The sequence below is a fragment of the Ammospiza nelsoni genome, chromosome 11 (assembly GCF_027579445.1).
Source record: "Ammospiza nelsoni isolate bAmmNel1 chromosome 11, bAmmNel1.pri, whole genome shotgun sequence".
Classification (NCBI taxonomy): Eukaryota; Metazoa; Chordata; class Aves; order Passeriformes; family Passerellidae; genus Ammospiza; species Ammospiza nelsoni.
Genome location: NC_080643.1, coordinates 6736227 through 6758277, shown reverse-complemented (window position 1 = coordinate 6758277; position 22051 = coordinate 6736227). Strand labels below are relative to the sequence as shown.

General features: G+C 48.5%; 1 protein-coding gene across 2 annotated transcripts in view; it reads right to left on the bottom strand.

Annotated features, from left to right (window-relative positions):
• Window positions 1–22051, bottom strand: part of PRICKLE2 (prickle planar cell polarity protein 2) — a 102701-nt gene that overhangs the window by 19497 nt on the left and 61153 nt on the right. For both annotated transcript variants that reach the window (XM_059480404.1, XM_059480406.1), the window contains 2 exons: window positions 12871–13054; window positions 1383–1496 (listed from right to left, as the gene is read on the bottom strand). In XM_059480404.1, coding sequence (XP_059336387.1) covers window positions 1383–1496; window positions 12871–13054 — 298 coding nt within the window. The remainder of the gene's footprint in view (window positions 1–1382; window positions 1497–12870; window positions 13055–22051) is intronic.

Below are 22051 nucleotides of genomic sequence, written 5' to 3'. Positions count from 1 at the left end.
CACTGGCATTTCTAGAGCACAGGCCCTTTTCTTTGCACAAAAGACAGAGTTCCAGCGACTTCTGAACTATTTTTCCAGCACAGGATCAAGCCTGCTCATTTGCAAAACCTCTGCATTGCAAGGTAATAAGGAAATAAGTAAAATAAAAGGATACAAACAACGAATGACGCAATTTCCCTGAAGCTTATAAAACTCTGAGGTTTTCCTGGCTATTTCCATCCTGCAGGCTTAGCTCTTGGCTGGTTGCATTTCAATGGGGAATACAACTGAAGAGCCAGGGAGGTCAAATGTAGCACCAGTGCCCAATCCACCCTCCGTTATTTGGGAGAGCAGGCTCATGGAGCTGAGCAGGGTTATACACATGAGCAACCAGCAACACAATGTTAAAAGGAGCAAAACTGAGCATGAAGGGAAACCGGATGCAAAATTTGCAATTTGCAGAAAATACACACAGACCTGCAAGTCCAACTTGCAGGAAAACAGGTTGCAGTAGCAGCATTTGTGTGTATTTATTCTTATGTTTTTTGGCTGTCAGAGGCTGTGGGTTTCCAGGAGCTGCCAGGGAAGCAGGCAGGCAGGTTGGGAACCCAAGGGTGTACAGGAAGAAATCCCTTTGTGCCTGGAGCTCCCCCCATGCTGACAGTGCTGTGCCCATGGCACCCAGCCACACGCAGGCGAAGTTGTTAAAATCTGACTGAGATCAAACAAGTTACCTGCATGTATTTCCCAGAGCGGCTTCTTCAGAAAGTAGCATGAAAATAAATTTTTTTGTTTACACAGGGAAATTTTGTGGGTTACCAAAAGCCAGTGTTCTCACTGGTGAGATCAGGACGTCACAGACCAGACCCTTTTTGCTGCCTCACATCATTCCTGCGAGACTTAAGAAGGTTTATTTTGCTCTGACTGGTTTTGACTCAACCTGTGGCCTTGCAGGCTCTCCCAGCTCATGAGCTCAGCCCAGAAAGCCCCTCCTTAGCACACTCACTCCCACTCCAAGGTGAGTCGGAAGCAGCACCTGGGAAAAGGCTTTTGCAACTTTGGATCTGTCTCTAGATAATCTCAACAGCATTCCAAGCCACTTTTAACGGAGCCTTGGCCTCCAAGGGCTGAGGAAATGCTTTTTGTTCAGACAACTGAAGAAAAATTACTTTAAAAAATTTAAACTTTAGAAACAAACAACAAAATCAAAACCTCCAACAATCAAAACAGGAAGCAAATACAGCAACCTAAACAGCAACATGACTGAAATTCAAGTATATCCCCCTGAAAAGCAAAAGGAGTTGAGAAAGGAAAGCCACGTTTCCCACAAGCAACCCCAGGAGGAGCGTCCACTCCCCACCCGCAGCCCTGCTGATGTCCAAGCACATTTTCTGGATACTGACCTCATTGTCATGTGGTGGCAGCTGGTGAAGAAGTTGCTTTATGCGAGATTTTTCTCCCGGGCTGTTGACATAGGGAACCTTGTCCTCGGGCAGGCAGCTGTAGTACTGATGCACCTATGGAACAAAAGAGGGGGCTCCTGTCAGAAGGGTTCCCTGGCCGAGCCCATGCCCCTGTGCCCGGCCAGCAGCCACCCCCTGAGGCTGCAAGCGCTGGGTCTTCCCCAAGATTCTGAGCAGGGAAACGCTGCCAGGAGCTGCTGTGGGTTTATTTTCTTTTGTCCTGCAAGGCAGAGAGGTGGCAGCCCCGGCGAGGTGGGCACGTTACCGTTTGCTCTGTCAGCCTCCATAGCGTGAGCATTGCGCCGGCTGCGGGGATGTGTCGGCACCTGCCTCGGCACGGAGGTTAAGAAGGCTGCGCCCCAGCAGTCTCCGTGTTGCTGGCTATCTCAGCCTCCACCTCCATCAAACCCCTCGGGGCTTTTTTCTGCAGCAATTTGTGGAAATAAACAGCAGATAAAATCTGTTGGAAGGCTCAGTTTTTCTCTTTCGTCTCAGAGCGTGTAATTAAAATCAGCTATTAAAAAGGCTGAGGAGCGGCGTGCCCGACGCTGGGAGCGCAGTGAAGCCCGGAGAGGAAGCACACCCTGAACCCCAACATCTCTGCTCCGACTGCCACACCTGGATGTGCACTCAAGGGCCGGGCCAGCACCGGGAGGGCACTCGATGGCTGAGGAGCCGCTCTGAAACGGCCACGGTGATGTTGAACAGCTTGGGAAGAACCAGGAGAAGGTAAAGGTAAGCTCAGCTGGGATTGGGATTGGCTGCAGCCCCAGATGTCTCTGGATGCTTGGGCAGAAGCAGAAAGCTGGCTGGCTTCCTTAAATCTGCTCCTGGCTGGAGAGATGCAGGCTGTTCTCCCAGTGTGCACAGCTTTCTGCCTTTGCCATTGTGGGATTAGCCCCGAGATGCTCCCTCAGGCTATCAGCAATTCATTTGGAGTGGCTGCACTGCCTGCAGCTTTCACAGGGTTTTTCCCAAATAACACTTCCTTTACAGTGGCTTCTGATCAGCTTTTCCCCTCGCTGTATGCTTTGGACTTTGGCCTAGAAAGCACCATCTGGGCCAGCTCTCTCCAGAGAAGCCCCCTCTGCCTGCACAGCCCCACAGCATCTGCAGATGACAGGGTGCTGTGGGTCACTGGGAGGAATGGGGACACGGGCTGGGCACACAGGGCTGGCTGGCAGGGGAGCTCACCCATGGGCTCACAGGCTGATGGGGGTGGCTCACATGCAGTTATCTTCTATAGAAAGAAATATCCTTTTATTCCAGAATAACTACCCAAACCTAGCTTTATTCATGAATAATTGCTCTGCATTCATCTCACTGCTGCTCTCATTCAGAACTACCTGAGAGCAAGAGCTGCTCCAGTGGTTTTCTCAATTTATGGTTTCTCCCAAACCGATGTCACCATCCACCTTTCCCCATCATCAGGTTTTCCAGAAAAGGAGATTTTAGCAGATTTCCACATGCAGGTCTGCAGTGCTGATGACAAGTGAACTGCTCATGTCACAAAGCTGAGGAACATGCTGAGCATATGCTACTGCAAAACCCTAAATTTGTTTTGCTAAGGCACAGCAGAAACAGACCCACCAGCTATGGAAACTGTCAAAGAAAGAATGGCTGCAAACTATTTTGTAATGTTAAAAAGAAAACAAACTACATACATTAGAATACTTACTTTGCATTTACAGAGCATCCTTCATCAAGGAACATCAAAGCACATTAAAAACACTAAAATTCTTATGACGTGCTACACAAGGTAGCAAATATACACATTGCAAAGGACTAATTGCAGCATCATGATGTTAAATGAGCTCCCTAAGTTCATGCAGCAAAGTTTGCAGTTAAAAATCCCCCAGCAATGCCCCAGCTGCCACAGCAGACCCTTTCCTGGGCTGCCAGGCTCCCACACAGCCACGCTGTGCGTGCCCAGCCAGCACACACTGCTGTGGCTTCTGCTGCCAAATCCCCCACGTGCAGAGAGGCTGCTCACTGTGCCCTGTGCTCACACTGGTTAGCTTGTGTTTTGATTTTTGCAAAGAAGTTTTTTTTGCCCACTCAACCCTTGAAGTTGGTGGAGACCATAAATTACTTTTATTTTGAAGAGCTGCCAAACTACTACAGGAACGAGCCCCAAGACGCTCACCCTGGGCAAAACCCAAGGATGGGAGCTCTTCCTTCAGCTGCCTGGGTGCTGCATTCCTGGAGCACAATCCAGCAGGATGTACGTGCCCAGCTCTGCTCCTGCTTCCGCTGGGAAGTTTTCCATTTACTCCCAGCAGGACTGCAGGAACTGGTTCCCATCACACCAGCAACATAGCTTGACAGGGATGGGCAATTTGGTTTGAGAAGCAAAACAAAATAAATACAACAGGCTCCAACCTGTGTTGTGTTGCCTGAAATAACCTGAAAGGGTTTGCTTTGGATCTGCATCGGCCACAGGGACCTTCTGGAGGAGTGCTCATGGAGATGATGGAGCAGAGGCAGCTGCCAATCCTCGTCCAGTACCTGTGGAACATCTCATGGGGAGAAAATCCCTTCTGGAGCCACCATTCCCTCCTGCAGCACCATCCCCTTCTGGGAAAAACCTGAACCAGAGGGATGCACAGATCCTTTCACCCAGGGCATCACTTCTATCCCAAGAGATCCACGCAGAGGGCAGATGAAGAGCAGAAGGACGTCCCTTGCCCAGGCTGACATTAGGCCATGCCTGTGCATACAACACTCTCATCCATCAGCTGTTCCCATGGCATGAACCCAGCTCCTTGGATGGGAGACCAGCACTGGGAGGGACAGGGTCACAGGCTGCAGTGTTCTGCCTCTGTGCCCAGCTGGCTGCCAACAGCATTTCTGACCTGGCATAGGAGCAGCTGGGCTGGCACAGGCCTCTCTGATGCTCGAAAATAAAGAAGGAAAAGGGGATTCTTAGATCAACCTGGCTTTTCAGGGAAAAAGCCTGCAGAAAGTGTTAACTTGCTGGGAAACTAAAACTGCTCAGTCTGCACTTTGCTTTTGTACAAAAGGTCATTGTTTTATGCTAAAGTAACTCCTCCTCCATCCAGCTCTGTGTTGCAGCATGCACAAGCCTTGTAGCTGGTGAGCCTTGCAGGGCCAGGGCCAGACCCCCCATGTCCCTGATGGCTCCTCAGTGCCCTTACAGGCTCTGCAGCAGGAGTTGCACCCAGATAAGGATAAGTGTGGGCAATGACCCCAGAGAGATAACATTTCCTCTCTAAACCATGCAGTATCTGTAACTGTTTTATTATTAAATACTTCTGCTGAACAACCCAGCAGCTCTGAATCCTCCTATTGCCCCTCACAACAGATCTGCTCTGCCCATGGTTATCCCAACAAACATCATTAACACACAGGAGCCCCTTTTGGGGCTGGACTAGGTTTTATCCTCAGTTTTCCCACTTGTCTCTGACTTCTGCTAATATCTGTATGAGAGAAATCCCAAAAGAGACAGGGAAACATCACACTGAGTTAAAATAAAGCTTCACACAACATCTCAAGGTCGCAGATGCCATGGGCATGGTCTGGTCAGTGCACTGGACATGGAGACAGCTGTGGGTGCCAAGGGATGCTGGTGGGCTGGGCAAGCTCCATCCTGTCCCAGAGAAGTCCCACTTGGACAGGCTTCATGCTACCAGAACCTGGCACAGCAGATTCCCAAGGTGTTATTCTCACCTTTATAAGGAAAATGTCCAAACACCAAGTTTTGCTAAGAAAAACCTATATACATTTTGGAAATTAACAGCTGCTTGATGCTAAAAGGGAGGAGGGGAAGGTAGAAATTAAAAAAGTCACAAACCAGGAGAAAGGAAAGAACATAATGTAAAAACAGGGTAGGAAAAAGCCTTTAAACTGGAGCCAACTTTATTCAAAGGCACTGAAGAGAGTAATTACATTAGTTTACAAATGCCTTTGTGCTCTGTGGTCTTCTTAGGTTTGGAGTATGTTTCCAGTTTAACTTTGACAGTTTACAAACCTAACCTGGCCCTGCTAAATAAAGGCAGGACTACAACTTGTCCTGATGGTCCCAGGGTGACCAAAGACAAAACCCACATGAGCATATCTGCGAGCAAAGCCTTACACCTCCTAGAAGGAAAAGTTTGCAAACATCCTGTAAATTCAAGCTATTGGTGAAGGATCTCTTTGATCAATGAATTAAAGGAGGTGGAGGGGAAATATCATATTTCTTACGCCACAAATTGCTGTTGGGAAGCAGCATTTGCTGTACTCGCCCTGAGCACAACCCCCCTTCCCAAAGCACCCACCCAACCGGGCTGTTTGGGATGACTCTATGGCTGGGATGGACTACAAAGGAGCTCACGGTGTCCTGGCACGGGTGCTGACTTGCTCAGCCCTCACAGCTCCAGCTGGGCAGCCCTGCCTGGCTCTCCTGAAACCAAACCAACTGCAAACCAACTGCAAGGTGTTTGCAAAGAGCCCTGTGAGGGCAGGATGTGCTGGCCTGTGTGCAGTAGGGCGCCTGAACACGGATGTCCCCAAGAAGGGGACCTTGGTGAGTCAGCCAGCACTCAGGCACAGTGCAGCATCACACACAGAGAGTCTGTTCAAAATTCAGCATTCCCCAGTGTCCCCCCATGCCCAGCACAGCATCATTTCCCCAGGGAACGTGCAGGGTACCACAGCCCTGGCAGCCCATTCCATGACAGCCTGGGATGTCCCATGGCAGCACAGGGAGCTGCTGGCACACTGATGTGTGTGTGCTCCACTGTGGCCCCTTCTCCTGGCTCACTGCTGCGTGCAAACTCCCACGGGACTTGGCTGCTGAGGGAGGAAGGCAAACAGTGGCTCTGACAAGCCTGTGCTGGCCTGGGCGAGCAGGGCTGCTCCTGTGGCTTGCCTGCTCCTCCCCAGTGCCAGCTTCTGAACAGCACACGTCAGGCTTTAATGACCCTTTACACTGAGCACTTAAAATTGACAGAGAAACAAACCTGATGCTTTTGTGTGTCTCTCATTCCTGCTGGCCTCCCTTGGAAAAGCAAGGGGGAAAAAATCCCAAACAAACCACATGCAAATAACCTTCCCAATATGTCTGTGAAACACTGCGAGTGTTTGTACACGTTGACTCACACACAAGCTCCACAGATGACAGCACGTGTGAGCCTGGAAAACGGGTTCAGTGTGCTTTGGCCTGAGTCTGGCACGTCCTCCTTTGGCAAGGCCATTAGGATACAAAGCACTGATTTATTTTTTTGAAGCAAAACAATCCTTACAGCAGGGCCAGATGCTCTGAAATGAAGAGTGGGAACTGCTGGCTGGCTCTGCCAAGCGTGGGGATGCAGGCAGGCGGGCAGGCACCCTGGAGGGATGCAGAGTGTCCCCTGAGAGCCCAGAGCCCGGCTGGGAGCAGGCCTGTGTCCCCCCAGCCTGAGAGTGCCCATTGCACAGCAGTGGGGGCAGATGCACTCCTGGCGCCGGGCAGCCCGGCATCCCGCAACGCTGCTCTTGGAAACCCGCTCCTAAGGCAGAGGGACAAAGGCAGGGAACAAAGGAAAAATCATTTCTCTAAGTGCTATTTGTTCTGGCACGCTCTGCGGCTTTCCGCACGCTCCTCTCCCACGGCAGCCGAGGCGTCGGAGCGCTGCTGCTCCGAGTCACAGCGACATCCATCCCTGCCAAGCCTCTGGAGCAGCTCCCTCTGTAAGGGATCCCTCGGAAGCGCCGCTTCCTGCTGCCATCAAAGAGGAACGTTTGAATGAAGGCTCTATGTCCGCACGTTTTAGGCTTGTGAAAGCCTAGGACATGGTTTTTCTTTTTTTTTAAGTAGAAATTGAATTTGGATTAAAAAGAGCCAGACCAGTGCTTTCAACAGCATCAAGAGAAGTCTATGCTGCGAGGTCCATGCTCCCTGAAGCACCAGGCATGATAATGATCATCTTCTGCATTGATCATCACTGATCATTCCCCTGGGGATCCCACGTAACATGCTCTTGGATTTCTAAGGCATGGGGTAGTACACTTGTGTAACACTGCAACTCAGAAAAGCTGTAATTACACATTGGAATAAAACTCCAGGAGAAGTTTCTGTTGGGTAGTCCAGGGTTTTTCAGTTTCTTTTTCCACTCCCTGCTCCTCCCCTGCCTCTCACCTCTGCTGACCCCCACACATATTCTTCAAATTTTAGAACCGAGCAAACCATGTCAGGTGAGTGGTTTCGTTTCTGTGACCCATGAAGAGTAGCTGATTCCTTCCCTGGTAATCAGATTGTTCAAGGATTAAGTAATTTTGACAGCTTCCATTGGCTCACCATGACCAGGCCAACACCCTAGGACACAGAAATGGAGCAAATGTCCAGACACACGGTTTTGTCATGGGCTCTTTTGCAGCATGGGATGTGCTCACACTTCATCCACTCCGTTCCAGGGCAGGGGAGCAGCTCCAGGACCTCCTGCCCCACTCCAGCTGCCCCCAAGTCATGCAGCACTGGCATCACAGGCAGAAAAAGCAAAGCATTCCGTGTGCAGGACTGCTGCTCCATCCAGCAGCTGGGAAGCATTCGGCACAGTCCGATGCCTGGGGGCTGGATTTAGACAGCTCCAGCCTTGAAATAGGAGCCGCTAACTGCCGGGCTATTTAGATACTGAGAGAGTTCACCGGGGAGGTGATGGACTTACCCTACCTCAAAGTGAAACTGGAGAGCTTTTCAAAACGTGCTGAAAGGCAGCTTTTGGGTAAAATACTCCAGCGTGCACATGTGTAAGCGGGCAGAATGAGAGGCAGCTGCAGCTCCTGGGAGCAGGGTACACCAGGAACAGCTTCTCAGAGCCTTCAGCTTTCCATCCACGCTGCTCTGCTCTCAGGATCTACCAGCAAGGAAGAGCTCTTCATGAGCCTTTTGTCCTTCCTCTACCAGGCTATAAATTAAATTAGCTTCCCACTGCTACACAGGTTTGGGTCACTTTGGTTTGTTTTACTCCTTCCTTGCCCCATGCAAGCCTTCAGCCTCTTGAGGAGTGAAACAGTTTGCTGAACTCAGAAGGCTCAAGAAAGAACAAGATGGTACAATGACCGTGACACACAGGCACAAGTGAGACACACATCCCCCAGGGATGCCTGGCCCAGATAATGTACTTTCTGCCTCACCAGAATGGTGAAAATCTTTATGTAAGGTGTAAATGCATGTTCAGTGTAGGTTCATCTCCGTTCTCCATTCCGCACTTTGTGACCTGAACAGCAACTGATGAAACTTGGAGGTTTTATAACTCAAGCCCTTGCAACAGGTCTTGCAAAATATCCAGAAGAAGGATTAACACGTATTCTAGCCCCTGGATAAATTCCTTGTGACAGCTACAAGTTTCACACCACTGCAAAGCTCTTGAGGTCCAAGCTCCAACAGCTGCCTTGGAGAAAAATGGTCCCCTGAACCTTCATGCTGCTAATTTTAGCTCAGATGAGACTTTCATAACTTTTTAAGGGACTCAACCAGAGCAACTGTGTTGACAACAAGAGGGAATTAAGTTCTTACAGCACATGCAAGGTTCTCAGATGCTGGCACGCCACAGCCATACAAAAAAGCCACAGCGAGGCTGAAGTAGAGCCCCATCTTTTGTTTAATTGGAAATTTCTGCCCATAACCAGCTGCTCCTAATACTGAGACACAATAAAGAGAGAAATCCTAAAAAATCCCTTGTATTCAGAAATTCAAAGTGGCATGTTATAACCCCTTTGGATTTCTCCAAACCACAGGCCCAAGGAATTCAAGGCTGCACATTCACATGTATTTACACATGCCTTGCCTAAAAATGTGAAAAACACATCACAGAAGGACTTATTTTCAAGCATCTGCCCTCAAACTTATGTCAGTGCAAGGAGGATCAGCTGTCACACTGCCAGCCCCAGCAGACAAACTGGCTCCCAAAGATGTCTGCCTCTGTCTCTGCAGCCAGGCTCAGCCTGGGATTTTGCTTTGCTGAGGACACACTTCTAAAGGTGTTTGCCCATTTCAAGACTTTGACACTGATTTCTTTATCCAACCACTGAACTGCAAGGCAGAAAAAAAAAGCATTTCACAAAGCCCATGTCCCTGCTTCTGTACAGCCATCTCTGCCATTCCCATGTGCATGCCTATCCTCCAGAAGGGAAGTCCCTCTTCTGCCATAAGACAACTTCTCATTGAATCCAATCCAAGTGGGATTAGACCCCACAGAAGCCTCCTGGCCATCCTGTGTAGCTGATTGCTACTGCAAGAAACCCTGTTTCCTTATCACATTGTGATTGATGGAGCTCAGTCCTGGGTTTTTACCTGTCACTTTCCTGGCTGGCAGGCTGTTGCTGAGCCTTACACCTCTGATGGTCTCAAACCTTTTCCAATTTCCTGCCTGAATGCATTTGGAGACAGTTTATGTCTATGTTCTTGGGCTAAAGTTGGAGCTTGGATACCTGCTCTTACCCCTCTAATGAACAGGGCAAAGAACAATCCTAATCAACAGTTTGTTAGGCTGGACAAACTAAGCTCTTGTAGGCTCCTCAATAAATAACATTTCCAGTGTCCTTCCAGTTTATACCCCTCTTTCTTGAGCAGACACACCATATATTTTAGTTGATTTACCAGAAAAAATTTTATCATACCTTATGCAGTGGTGCTATCAATTTTTAAATTCCTATCCTAACCCCTGTGTTATAAACATATTTAGAAATATATTGCATGTATGGCTTTTGAGTCAAGCCCTTTTTAGCCTTACACACTGTAAGACTTTTTAGTCTCACACACTGATGAGCCATAAGGGATAACTTCCAGCTCCACTCCTCATTACAACGTTTGGATCAGTATCTGTGAACATTGGACCAATGTTTTTTTTGTCTTCAGTACTGGGCATTGAGTAACCAACATGATTTTCACTATGACATGTACCACAGAGCAGCTGAGGCCTGAGTTGTGTCCAGGAGTACAGTGGGACCTTATAGGCTTGAGTCTATTCCCCTCTAGGTGACAGTAATTTAAGCTTTGGATTGAAGGGACTCTTCAAATACTGAAATGACCTTTGGGCACTGCCAAAAAACAGTGTCATGTTTGCAGGCCAACTCCTCCCCACTGAAATCCTGTAAATTGCTGTGTTGAGTGAGGCATGAGCGCTGTCTCCCAAGAATAGTGAGGAAAGGGAGGCTGTCATCCAAGTAAAATAAGAAAACTGCATTAGTCTTTCAGGGGAACACTTACCTCCCCAGTTCATATACTGCACTGAGATTTTAATAAAGTAGGATATTGCGGAAAAAGTTGTTTCATTTAATCTGTTTCACATCCAAAAAAATGCACCAGCGAAACAGCAGGAGGCAGAGAAAAATTCCCTGCCTGTTAATGTGTATTTTCAGCCCAGCCTGACAGCAGCACCCTCAGCCAGGGCAGAGCCCACCAGCTGCTCCATGGCAGGCACCAGCCTTGCACACCTGACTCACTGACCAAAAAGTCACATCTGCCTGCAGACTGACACAGCCCCAGTGAGCTGCTGCAGAGGCATCTCCTACCTCTATGGGAGGTAAATGGCCCCTCCTGGGCAACCCCAGCCATGGGACAACCATTCTGTGATTCCATGAAATTCAGGGTGCTGCTCTTCACCAGGGACAAAGGCCAGGCCTGCAGTGTGGCTCCTGCACAGCTCAGGGAAGTCACTCCTCACTTTTGTCATCTCAGTGGCTCATCTAACATGTGAAAAGTCATGACAGGGCTGGCAGATGAGCTCTGCTGGATGGATTTCAGGGCCTGTCTCTGCCTCTGCTTATGGCTGCTCTTTATCTCCATGGTGATTAGAGACAGGTCTGAAGTGGCAAATTTGCTGAGAGGCCCAGCCATGCAGACTGAGGGGCGTACTGAGAAAACAAGGGTTTGGACTGAGGAGCACCATGACCTCTGCAAGGAACAGATGCTGGAAGAACCTAATATTAACCTGAGTAATGCATGAGTTGTCAGTAGCAACTAGTAGAGCTAAAGAACTTCTCTTTCCTCCTGAGCATCCCCAACTCCCCGATGGGGGGCACTTAAAGAGCACCTAAGGGACCAAAGAAGCACAGAGATCTCCTGGAATATGTCACCTCCATGCTGAAAGAGGGTTTCAATCACTGCCCATAACCATGTCTACCTGGTCAGGTGCCACCTGTCACTAAATACCTGTATTTCCACCCAAAGCTACAGGACCATGGGCCAGCTTGAGCTCCAGAAGCTGCTGACATGCCTGGGCAGAACCAGCAATGAGAGCAGGTGGCACCAGCTTGGGTATGGTCCTCCAATGGGACCTCCCAAACCCATCAGTTCATGCTGCCACAGCATGAAGGACCAGCAGAGCCACTTCAGAACCATCTGCATTTCTCCACACACCACGCCTTGTACCTCCTGTGAGGCAAAAAGAGAGCCTCTGACATAAGGAAGGTGACAGAAAATAAGGCTGCTGCCTGATTTGCACGGTTGGATGGCACCAAATGAAACACATGGTGCTGTGGAGTTTCAAGTGAGCACTGAGCAAAGCTTATAAAGACAAGGGAAAAAAAAAGAAACAAGCTACCAAACAACTGGATTTTCTCTAATCAGACAGATAATATTTACAGCCTACGGGTGGTGCCAAAATATTTCAGGAAATTCCTAAGCCTGTCTGAATAAAAGCACAGGAAAACACAGTACTTAAGGACAGCAGCTATGGCAGCAAGAATGAAAGCTTTCCACCCCCTTCCAGCCTCCTTACAGTTTAAAATTATTGCCACATCATATCATACTGCAATTACCAAGGCTAAGCTCATTTTGCCATCTTCACTGCAAATGAAGCTCTGACTTGAACACATAAAGGACCAGTGTAAAAATCAAAGGAATCATGAAAACTGGAAGGAGCAGAATCAATGTACACTCCACAGAGCACACTGAGGTCTAATCCATCCCACTCAATCCTGCACCAAGAGACTTGAGCTTTATTTAAGCTATTCCTTCCAGCAAGGCATAAACATCATGCTTGGAAAACCCAAACCACAAAGCTTTTGGCCCATTTTTCAGAGTTATCTACCAGCTTTGACTGTCTGCCCTGGACTCACCACAGAGAAGAGCAGTCCAGGAGGGCAGAACACAAGCACTGAGCCCTGGGAAACACTTGAGTCCCATTGCTTCTTTCCCAGTGAAACATTAGATATGTCTTTTCCCTTGCACAACCACAAGAAATCCCATCCTGGAGGTATTTAGTTTCCCCCCCCTCTCAATTACCAATTACATCCACAGATGCAGAAAACCACAGGTCCTGCAAGGATCACGTGTCTGTTTTGTTCCATTTGAGCATTCAGACCCTGCAAAGTCTCTCTAGTGCGCCTAGAAACAATCACACACAACAAGTGCTCGCACCCCTAGAAGAAAAATCAGGTAAACTATTTTGAAAGAGCATGCAAAACCAATTATTTGCTGGTATCTGGGTGGTGTCATCATTACCTGCTCAGGCTTCAGGCCAGGGGGCACCCAGGCATACTCCTCCAAAGCACAGCCTGAGTCGTCGTCAGAAGTTGAATTCCTCTGGAAGTCAAACATGAGCTTGGTGACTGTCTTCTCCATCTCCAGAGGCATAACTGTTACAATGTGCTCTTCCTGGGAGCACTTACAGTGAAGGCAGATCTTCCTGTAAGGTGAGGAGAGAGAAAAAGAGATGCCCTGGTGAGCAGTGCTTTAAATGAGAAAGTGATTCTTGCCAGTCGAGACTAAACTCAAGCCTTTCTTATCCTCAGGCATTTTCTAACACAGGATTTGTCTCTCTTACGAGGAGGAAATAAAAGTCCATATTTACTGTAAAAACACTTGACAATCCATCTGACTGCCCAATGCTTGGGGATATACATTTGCTTGTCCCTTCACTGCACCACACAGAGTATTTCCAGGGGTCAGCATAGGCACAGGCCATGCCTGGTGGGGCTCAACTTGCCAGCCAGAACTGCAGAATCATTACTGAATTTAGGACAACTGAGCACTTTGCTAAAATGGGAAATGGTGGATTGACTGAGAAGCTGTGAATGACAAGTCTCTTTAGCATGCTGATAGCATAAATTTGCTTATTAAAGTAGCATAAAAATTGATTATAGTCTGAACATATAAATCTAAATTAAATTAAGGGAGGCTACAAAACCCACACTCATACTGCAATGGAATCTTAACCACCTGGCTTGGTGGCACGTGCCACAGCTCAGCAGCACGGGGAGGAAAGCACAAGAACTGAAAGAGAGCCCACAGAGGCTGCAATTCAACAGCCATTAGATTAATTCACTGCAATATCTGCTGTTCTTAACACTTCTTTAAAGGGGCTGTTCCTGCAGCTTGTGGCCTGTGACAGATTTTCTTCACAGGCTTGAACCTGAACTTCTATCTGTAGGGCTGCAAGGACAGTACAGACTCATAGAATGGTTTGGGTTGAAAGGAACCTTAAAGGTCATTCAGTTCCAACATCCCCTGCCATGGGCAGGGACACCTTCCACTAGACCAGGGTGCTCAGGGCTCCATCCAGCCTGGCCTTGAACCCTTCAAGGGATGGGACATCTGCAAGTTCTCCAGGCACTCTGTGCTAGGGCTTCACCCATCCACTGTAAAGAATGCCTTCCTAATATCCAATCTGAACTTTATCTCAGTTTAAATCCATTCCCCCTTGTCCTAACATTATATGCTCTTGTAGAAAGTCCCTCTCCAGCAATGCTGTAGGCTCCTCCAGGAAAGGCTGATAAGGTCACCACAGAGCCTTCTCTTCTCCAGGCTGAACAATCCCAACCACCTCAGCCTTTCCTCACAGGACAGGTGTTTCATCCCTCTAATCATCACACCCCGTCACCAGGGTAACAGCGAAGGACAAACCTGGCTGAAACAGTCTCCTGACAAAGAAAAAGAGGTTAAAGGGAATGCTGATAAATTGGCTTCTATTTCTGAAAACTCAATGCTTTTCCACAGGCTGGGTCAATGGTATCTATTTTAGAGCAACCACACAGGATTCTGAATTAATTTGCACTAATGAAGCACCACTGACTTCTGAGGAATGAGATAAGTTTTCACTTGGGTAGCAGAAGGGAGACATCTCAGAAATAAGAAGGTACCCCACAAAATCAAGGGAAAATGTGCAGTTCCTATTGCAGGTTTCTCTGCTCTGAAGTAAAGCAAAGAAATTCAGAGGGAAGCAATAGTTAAACCCAGAGGCTGGAACTTTTAAACACCTTTCCTTCTCTTTCACTGCTGTGTACAAGCCAGCTAAGCATAGCAGTGCTCGGATCCAGCTTCAAGTCTAAATTTCCATTTGGCCATTACAGCACAAAAAACGCACTCTAGCAAAAGTCAAGAGGCTCCGTTAAGTCAAGCCAGGGAGATTTGCCAGATTTTCCCATTTCCTGCCTTTCATCAGATCTAAACCACACAGCAACCCCCACACACTCCAGTGTCTGGTTTGCGTCCAGTCGGGGATCTCGGCATCACCTCTGGCTGTTTCCTTAAAAAATAACCAAGGTACCATTTCATGTGAGTATTTTAATTAATCAGCTACTGTAGAAGGGGTACTCTGCCTCAGCAAAGTCACTGCTATCATTGCTGTTTCCATCTCATTTCATGATACGATTAAAAGCAGCTTAATAGGAAACAAGATTTTAAGAATAATTGATAGAGCCCCAGATTTGGCCCTGGAGTTAAGTTATTCTAAGGCAGTTCAGGATTTCACCAAATTTTGACTTTTGGGATATTGATCATGTGCTTCAAAGGGGAACAAACCCAACAGCCCAGTGGGAGCATGAGCATTACAATGGGGGAAAATCCAGAGCACAGGCTTGCTCCTCCTTCCCACTCTAGATACATCCCCCTCAGGAGATGGGACATGGCAGGAGAGCATCAGACATCTTGGCTTTTAATAAATTAAATAAATCAGGACTTGTAATAACAGTGTCAAAAACTGAATAGGTGAGATGTATGATCAGTCAGACCCCAGAGATCACTCCCATCCCCCAGCTGACACCACACGCAGCCAGGAGCCTGAGGACTGGGTCAGGAGGCTGGTTTACCCCCCGTTCCTCCTGACTCATCCCAGGCAAGCGAGTACGGCTGGTGAGTGGCTTCCCTAGTCAGAAAAGCAAAGGATGAAAACAACACAGGTTGCCTATCTACTCAGCAGTGATGTCCCAAGCCAGGACTTTGCACCATTAAAACTTGACCATCTCCAGGCATGGGGTTTCTGCTACCTCCCTGGGCAAACTGTACAAAATTCAACACCTTGTCTCTGAGATAGTCAGCTTTTTCCTCCTCATTAAAAGCAGATGATTAACAGCTTTAATTACAATTTTCTTTACATTAGGATATGCTGTTTCAAGGGAACAATAGCCAGTGTCCTAGGAGTGTCTTTCCACTTCTATGATCAGGTTTCCATGACTTCTTCACATAGGTCTCACTTACTCAACTTTATTTTATCATCTTCCAGCTCACTATAATTAAAAATAATTCCCCATAGCAAAAATTTAATATCAGAATGTACATTTCAAATGTGAGATGAAATTGAAAAAAATATTTTCCCCTGCTGCACTCAGAGCAGAGCAGCACAAAGCGAGACAACGCACGTGTCAGCGCTCGCCTGTGCCTGCAGTGACCACGGTGACAATGTGGGTGCCACAGAGGGAGCTGGTGGGTGTTGGAGGGGAGCAGGGCCATGGCTGGCAGCCTGCCTGGCTGCTCCTGCCAGCAGCAGCTCCTTAGGAAGTGCAGCACAGCCTGCAGATGCTCACACATCCGTGTGTCACACACCTTACCCTGGACAAGGAGCTGCAGCCTTGCGGTGGCACCTCCTCCAAAGGGAAACCCATTAGCTTGGCTCTGGCCAAGCCTCACCACCACCAAAGCCTCAGCAACAACAACCTCTGCTGCCTGTGCAGCCTTGCACAACTTGAGCAGAGTGCAGGCAGCCAGGTTTTATTTAGCAAGAATAAATTAGCACCAATCACTGTCTGGAAATCCCGTCTTCATTCATGATCCTTTCCATCTTGCTCCCATCCCAGGTCTGCGAGCTTGTCTCAGGGAAGAATCAGAGATATCACCAGCACTGGGGAGGAAACAACGGAGCAAGGATGGCTGACAGCATGACTGGCTTTGAGCACAGAGGGTGAATAAAGGAGCTTTTAAGCTTGTGGGCAGGGAGGAAAGGCGAGCGGAGCCGGCGGCAGGCAGGCTGCTGCAGGAGGCACGGGCTGGGGAGCATCGGCAGGGCTGCTCTGCACAGAGCTGCACACAGAGCTGTCCTGTGCTGGGGCCACGGCGGCGGGAAGCAAACGGGGAGAAAAAGAACATTTCCTGGTGTCAGATTTAGCTGGAAAGGGGCCTGCCTTGAATTGACTTCACATGGTACAAAGCAGCAACGTCTCAGAAACAGACTGAAAAATTTCTTCTCCTCAAGGCCAGCGAAGTTACAAGATGGATGTGTTTTATTTTGCATTGGCTGCTTTTTACATGGTGCTCCTGGCACAGTGGGCAAGTCCTTTCCTCAGAGGACGCTCTAAGCCCACTTCCAGACATATCCTTACCCACACACTGGTGCAGGAGGAAGGTGTAAATAGATCCACCACCCCACACCAGGCCTTTTCTCTATATAGATGAAAACAGAACACAAGGGGAATCTTAAGGAAACAGGAACCCAACACACCAAGCAGAGAACATGGCTTCAAAGTACCTCTTGCTTGGGAAGCTGAAGTACACTCCCAGCTTTGGTCCACTTACGTGGATCTTGACACAAAGCCAACTGACCTGTGAGGTCTCTGGGACGAGGCAGTCCCTTGTTGTACAACCCTGTTAGCAAAGCACAGCCTCTGCCATCTCTGGAGCCTCCAGCAGCCCTTTCATCTCAGCAATGGCACCAACAAAAAGCTAAACCATGCTGAAAACACTAGTGCGGTGCAAGAGGCTCTGGAGAGACCTGTGAGTGTGACCCCAGCTTTCTGAAGAGAGATGAGGTCTCCCTGCTGTGAAAAACCAGCAGACTCCAATTTGGGAAAGCATGAGCAGAGCTGAAAAGTCAGGGAAGAGAGGTGGAGGGCAGCCTGTCACCATGGCAAAGGGGGTCCTTGCCAAGAGTGTGTAGCTCCAGCAGAGGAGCCAGGTGAGCTGGCCTATCCCAGGGAACAGCCTGTGTGTCTGGCTTTTGGGATGGGACTCCCTAGGATGCTGAAGGCAGCACACCCCTGCCTGCAGGAAAAGCTCCTGGCCACAGGGCTCTTCTCTTCCTGTTCAGTGGGTGGGCATGCAGAACATAACACAGCAAAGAGCACCAAGGCAAAGCCTCTCAAAGGCTGAGATCCACAAATATTCTGAGAAAGGGCAGAGCCCAACGCCTCCCAGCAACAGCAGGAACGAAGGCAGAGTTTCAAATTGTGGCAGAAATGTTAAAATTCCTCTTGGACAAAGAAGGAACTCGGTAAACAGCCCTTATCACCCACCAGCGGGTGCTTATCTCTGCTTCTCACTTGTTTCTTCTGGGATGGGAATAAATGGGCTGTGTCAGGGAGCAGCTCCCTCTCCAGACAAAGCGAGCAGCCAGAATGCCACGGCCCTGTACGGCCATGGAGGCCTCTGCTGTGCTCCCTAATACAGGATTTGCATGCATTTGTGCACACATTAGCATGCAAGATTTGGAATCCCTCAAAAAGCAATTGTCTGCTCTGCTCAGATGGGGGGTGTAAATGCAGACGGACAATTCCCTTCTCACTTGGCTTAAGGCACACGTGGCAGCCTGATCTCCTTCCAGCATCCTGCCATCATTCTGACTGCAGTAAGGCTTCTGGTCATCAGTCAGTAAATCACAAAACCCCAAGACCTCTTGGAAAAGGGAGAGAAGGCTCAGGATTTGGGGCAGCTCCTATGACCCCTGAGTCTCCTAAGGAAGGTGTCTTAATATCCCTGCCTGTTATCTCTGAGAGTTAATGAGGCATCTTCCCATCCCAAGTGAGCTCCAGCCATACAGACACGTTTCTTCAGACCCCACAAGCAGGGCAAGTATTTACCTAAATGGAAAAATTAACAGTCCTTCACTGCCATAGGGAGAGCCCAGCAGTTCTTCTCCAGCATGGGGAAACTGAGGCATGGAGCAACCACAAGCAGCACCCAGCTGTGGCTTCCCCATGGACTTCCTAACCATCAGAGCAGCCCCAAGCTTTTGTGCTTAAAACAGACAGTTCAGGCTGAAGCTCTGCCTCTTTCTCCAACTTCTCTAACACTGTATTTTGAATCAAATGGTCCCAGCAGCCCCCATCCAGCTGCTGCCCATGGCCTCAGGGCCCATGGATCTCAGTGACAGTGGCATCTCCCCAGGTAAAACATTTCTGTAACTTCCCAGCTCTTCCAGTCACTGCAGCTGAAAAAACCCCAACTTATCAGAGGGAATGAACTGCATAGATTCTGTGTTACCTGGGTTGAAAGGGAAGCTTTGCAAAAGCTTTTACCTGCCCACTGTGGTGCAGGAGGAGAAGGAGGTGAATTAGACGTGGCTACCAATAATAGCAGGAATTCAAAGTCTGAGGACAAGGTGCCCTTGGTGGCCTGCAAGGACAGTCAAGGGATGCCAACATTCACTTGACACAACATGTTGTGGGAACAGCTGGCTTGACAGATCAACATCAGGCGGTAGCAACAGAGCTGGCAGAACAGTAATGCCAGGAAACCAAGGAAGAGAGAAATAATCCAGCAACCAAACTGGTTGCATCCTACAGATACAAGTCCCCCAGATCCCAAAGGCCACAGGAAAAGCACATGTAGCCACTCATCTGCATGAGAGATTAGTGGGATGGAGGAGTTGCAAATCAAACTCTTCTCCATTTTCCCCATCCATGTTCTTGTCTCTCTCCTCAATTTGCTCAAGGCGAGACAACTTTCTTTACAGTATTGATTTATTTTTAGTTTCCCCCTGACCCTTGCAGTGCCCACAGCAGCAGTTGTGAAGGTATCCAGGATGCCATTGAAGCTTTTATGACAAAGCTCATTTCTGCTCCTGGAAAAATTCTCTTCTCTAGCTGATTTGTCCATGTTTGGCCTCAGGCTGGAGACTAATTTTAATTTTAAAACTCATCCTTTACCAATGCAAAAGCTATTCTTGCTTAATTAAGAAAAATAAGAATAAAAAAAGAACTATCCCCAGTACTGCCAGTTGCAGCCAAATATGAGCAAAAGCAGCCTTTGAGGATTTTCCATTTGTTCTGCTTCCATCATGAATCAGGACCCTCCCTTTCCCAAGCAGGTAGAACACCTGCCTGTGGGTTCCCACTGCCCTGTTCCCAAACCACTGCTTCCCTGAGGCACAGCCTGGGGCTGCTCCCAATCCTGCTGTGGTCTGAGGCACCACACAGCAGAAAACAACCAGAGGCAGACCAGGAAATCAGAACAAAACACAACACAACAATGCACAAACCCCCCAGATTCCTCATCCGATCTGTCTGGTGCCCTCTTAAGCAAACAAGGAATCAGAACCACAGACCAAAGCTGTGGCCAGACTTTTCAGCAACACCCCAGGATGAGAATGAAAACATGACCAATCTTTCCAGCCAGTGGCCGAACCCCAGTGGGGGATCTGGGGTGCATCACAGGCCAATTTGGAGAGCCCAGGTGCACCCCAGTGCTCTGCAGTGAACACAGGTCCCTGCTTGGGCTCCAGTTTCTCCCTGTGAGCTGGGTAAGAGCAGCTGGGTGTTGAAACACCCTCTTGACCTGAGCCACAGTGCCAGGCTGCTCCCATGAGCCACAACCCCTGACACAAACTGTGAAAATTCTGATGCATAAAGATGAGATGGTTAAATTAAAGGATATTAATAACTCAGCAGCTCTTTTAAGAACCCTCAACTTGGATCTCTCAGGATATTTTGCAAAAGATTCAATATTTTTTTTTCATAATAGAGGTTAGATGGAAGTGGGCACATTGTTACACCCATGTGAGCTGCAGATCAAGCAAAGGGCAGAGAGAGAAGAGGCAAAAGAAGCTGCAGTGAGCCCCAGCCGGTTGCCCAGCCATGCTACCAGGAGAAAAGGCATCCAACAGGCTGCTCCCTCACATCCAAGACGATGGAGGCAGTCTGCCAGCTCACAGGCTTACCGCTACTCTCAGCATATTTATATTAGGGCTGGTTTTTTCCCCCTTAAAGGTCCAGCTCTTAGCATACAGAAATAATAATAACCACATATTTTTCCCCAGTCATGGAGAAGAAATGCAAACCGCTAGTTTACAAGTTGAAGAGAAGAACAGGCTCAGCAGCAGCAGCAGTAATAACCCTGAAGCTGGTGGGCAAACAATGCTGAAGCCAAGCTCGTGACTATAAAAGGCAGAAGGTACAGGATGGGCAGATGCAGGGCTGGGGGCACCCAGGAGGGTTTGGTGTCCCCCATGGCAGGACAACCCCAACCCCATGGACCCCAGAGACCAATGGGCCTCTGGATGATGGGGATGGGAGAGGGGACACAGTGGAGGAGCAGGCACAGCAGGGCCCTGAGGAACTCTCCCTCTGGGCTCCCCATCCAAGAGCCAGGGTGGGTCTGTGTGACAAAGCCCTGCCCTACCCTGAGGGTTATCCTGTCAGATTTTAATGATAGCACTGGGTGGCTTTTCAGCCTAACAGGATGCAGAGCTGTATCACAGGAGGTCCTTTCTGCATTGTTATAAACTGAAGATGAAAATTCCAAGCCTGGGGTTCTAGCACCCTGGATCCAAACCCAGCTGTCCACTGAGAAATCCATCTCCGTTCAGCATGCAAATCTTCACTGTTTTCTCAAGTTTTAATAACTCTGGGCTCTCCACAGGCAGTATTTATCTTCCTGCCCCTCTCTTTCCCCCATCCCATTCCAAGCCAATCACTCCAGACTAGCTAAGCTAAGTGAGTTCCCAGCGACCTGCCCCAGGGCTGTGCACACTATTTTAAGGGCCTTCACTTGTATTTGCAGCATGACAAGCAGAAACCACGGGAAGCAGTAAACACACTGCAATCCAAGCATCTCACAGGCCATACATCCTAAAGGAAAAAAACCTGGCTGATGGGCAAAACGCTCAGAAGCAGGATGAGCCAGGCTGAAAATGGTAATTTATTACAGAAGTTGAGGCTCAGACGGCGTCCCCTGAGGTAGGCAACACTGACCCGCATGTGAAAGCAAACACTGGCAGCCTGATCCGAGGCTGGGCTGGCTGAGCCCAGCCAGGCTGCCAGCAGCAAATGTGCAAGGCTGGGTCATTCTGTTAAGCCGAGTCTGGCTGGCGGAAAACACACAACGGGAGGAGATTAAAATGCGAAGCAAAATATAATCTTGTTAGCTGCAGACAGTTTTACTTTACAAATCTTTATCACAGGCTCAAGCCGGCACCCTTATAAACACAATGCAGTGATGCGAGACATGTAAGTGCTCCCACAGCAGGCGAAATAATCGCCGAATGAAAATAAGTCAGATAAGTTACAAGATAAGAGAGCTAAAACTGAAAGGATGACACTGCATCTGGTGCAAATAATTATTTTGGCATTATTCTGTCCAGCGCTAATCCTCAACTGCTCAAAGAGATTCAATCACTGTTTAGCACCGCCAAGGAATCATGACTAGAAAACAAAGAATAACTGGATTAAAATCTTTCCACGGTCACAGGTCATGTCTG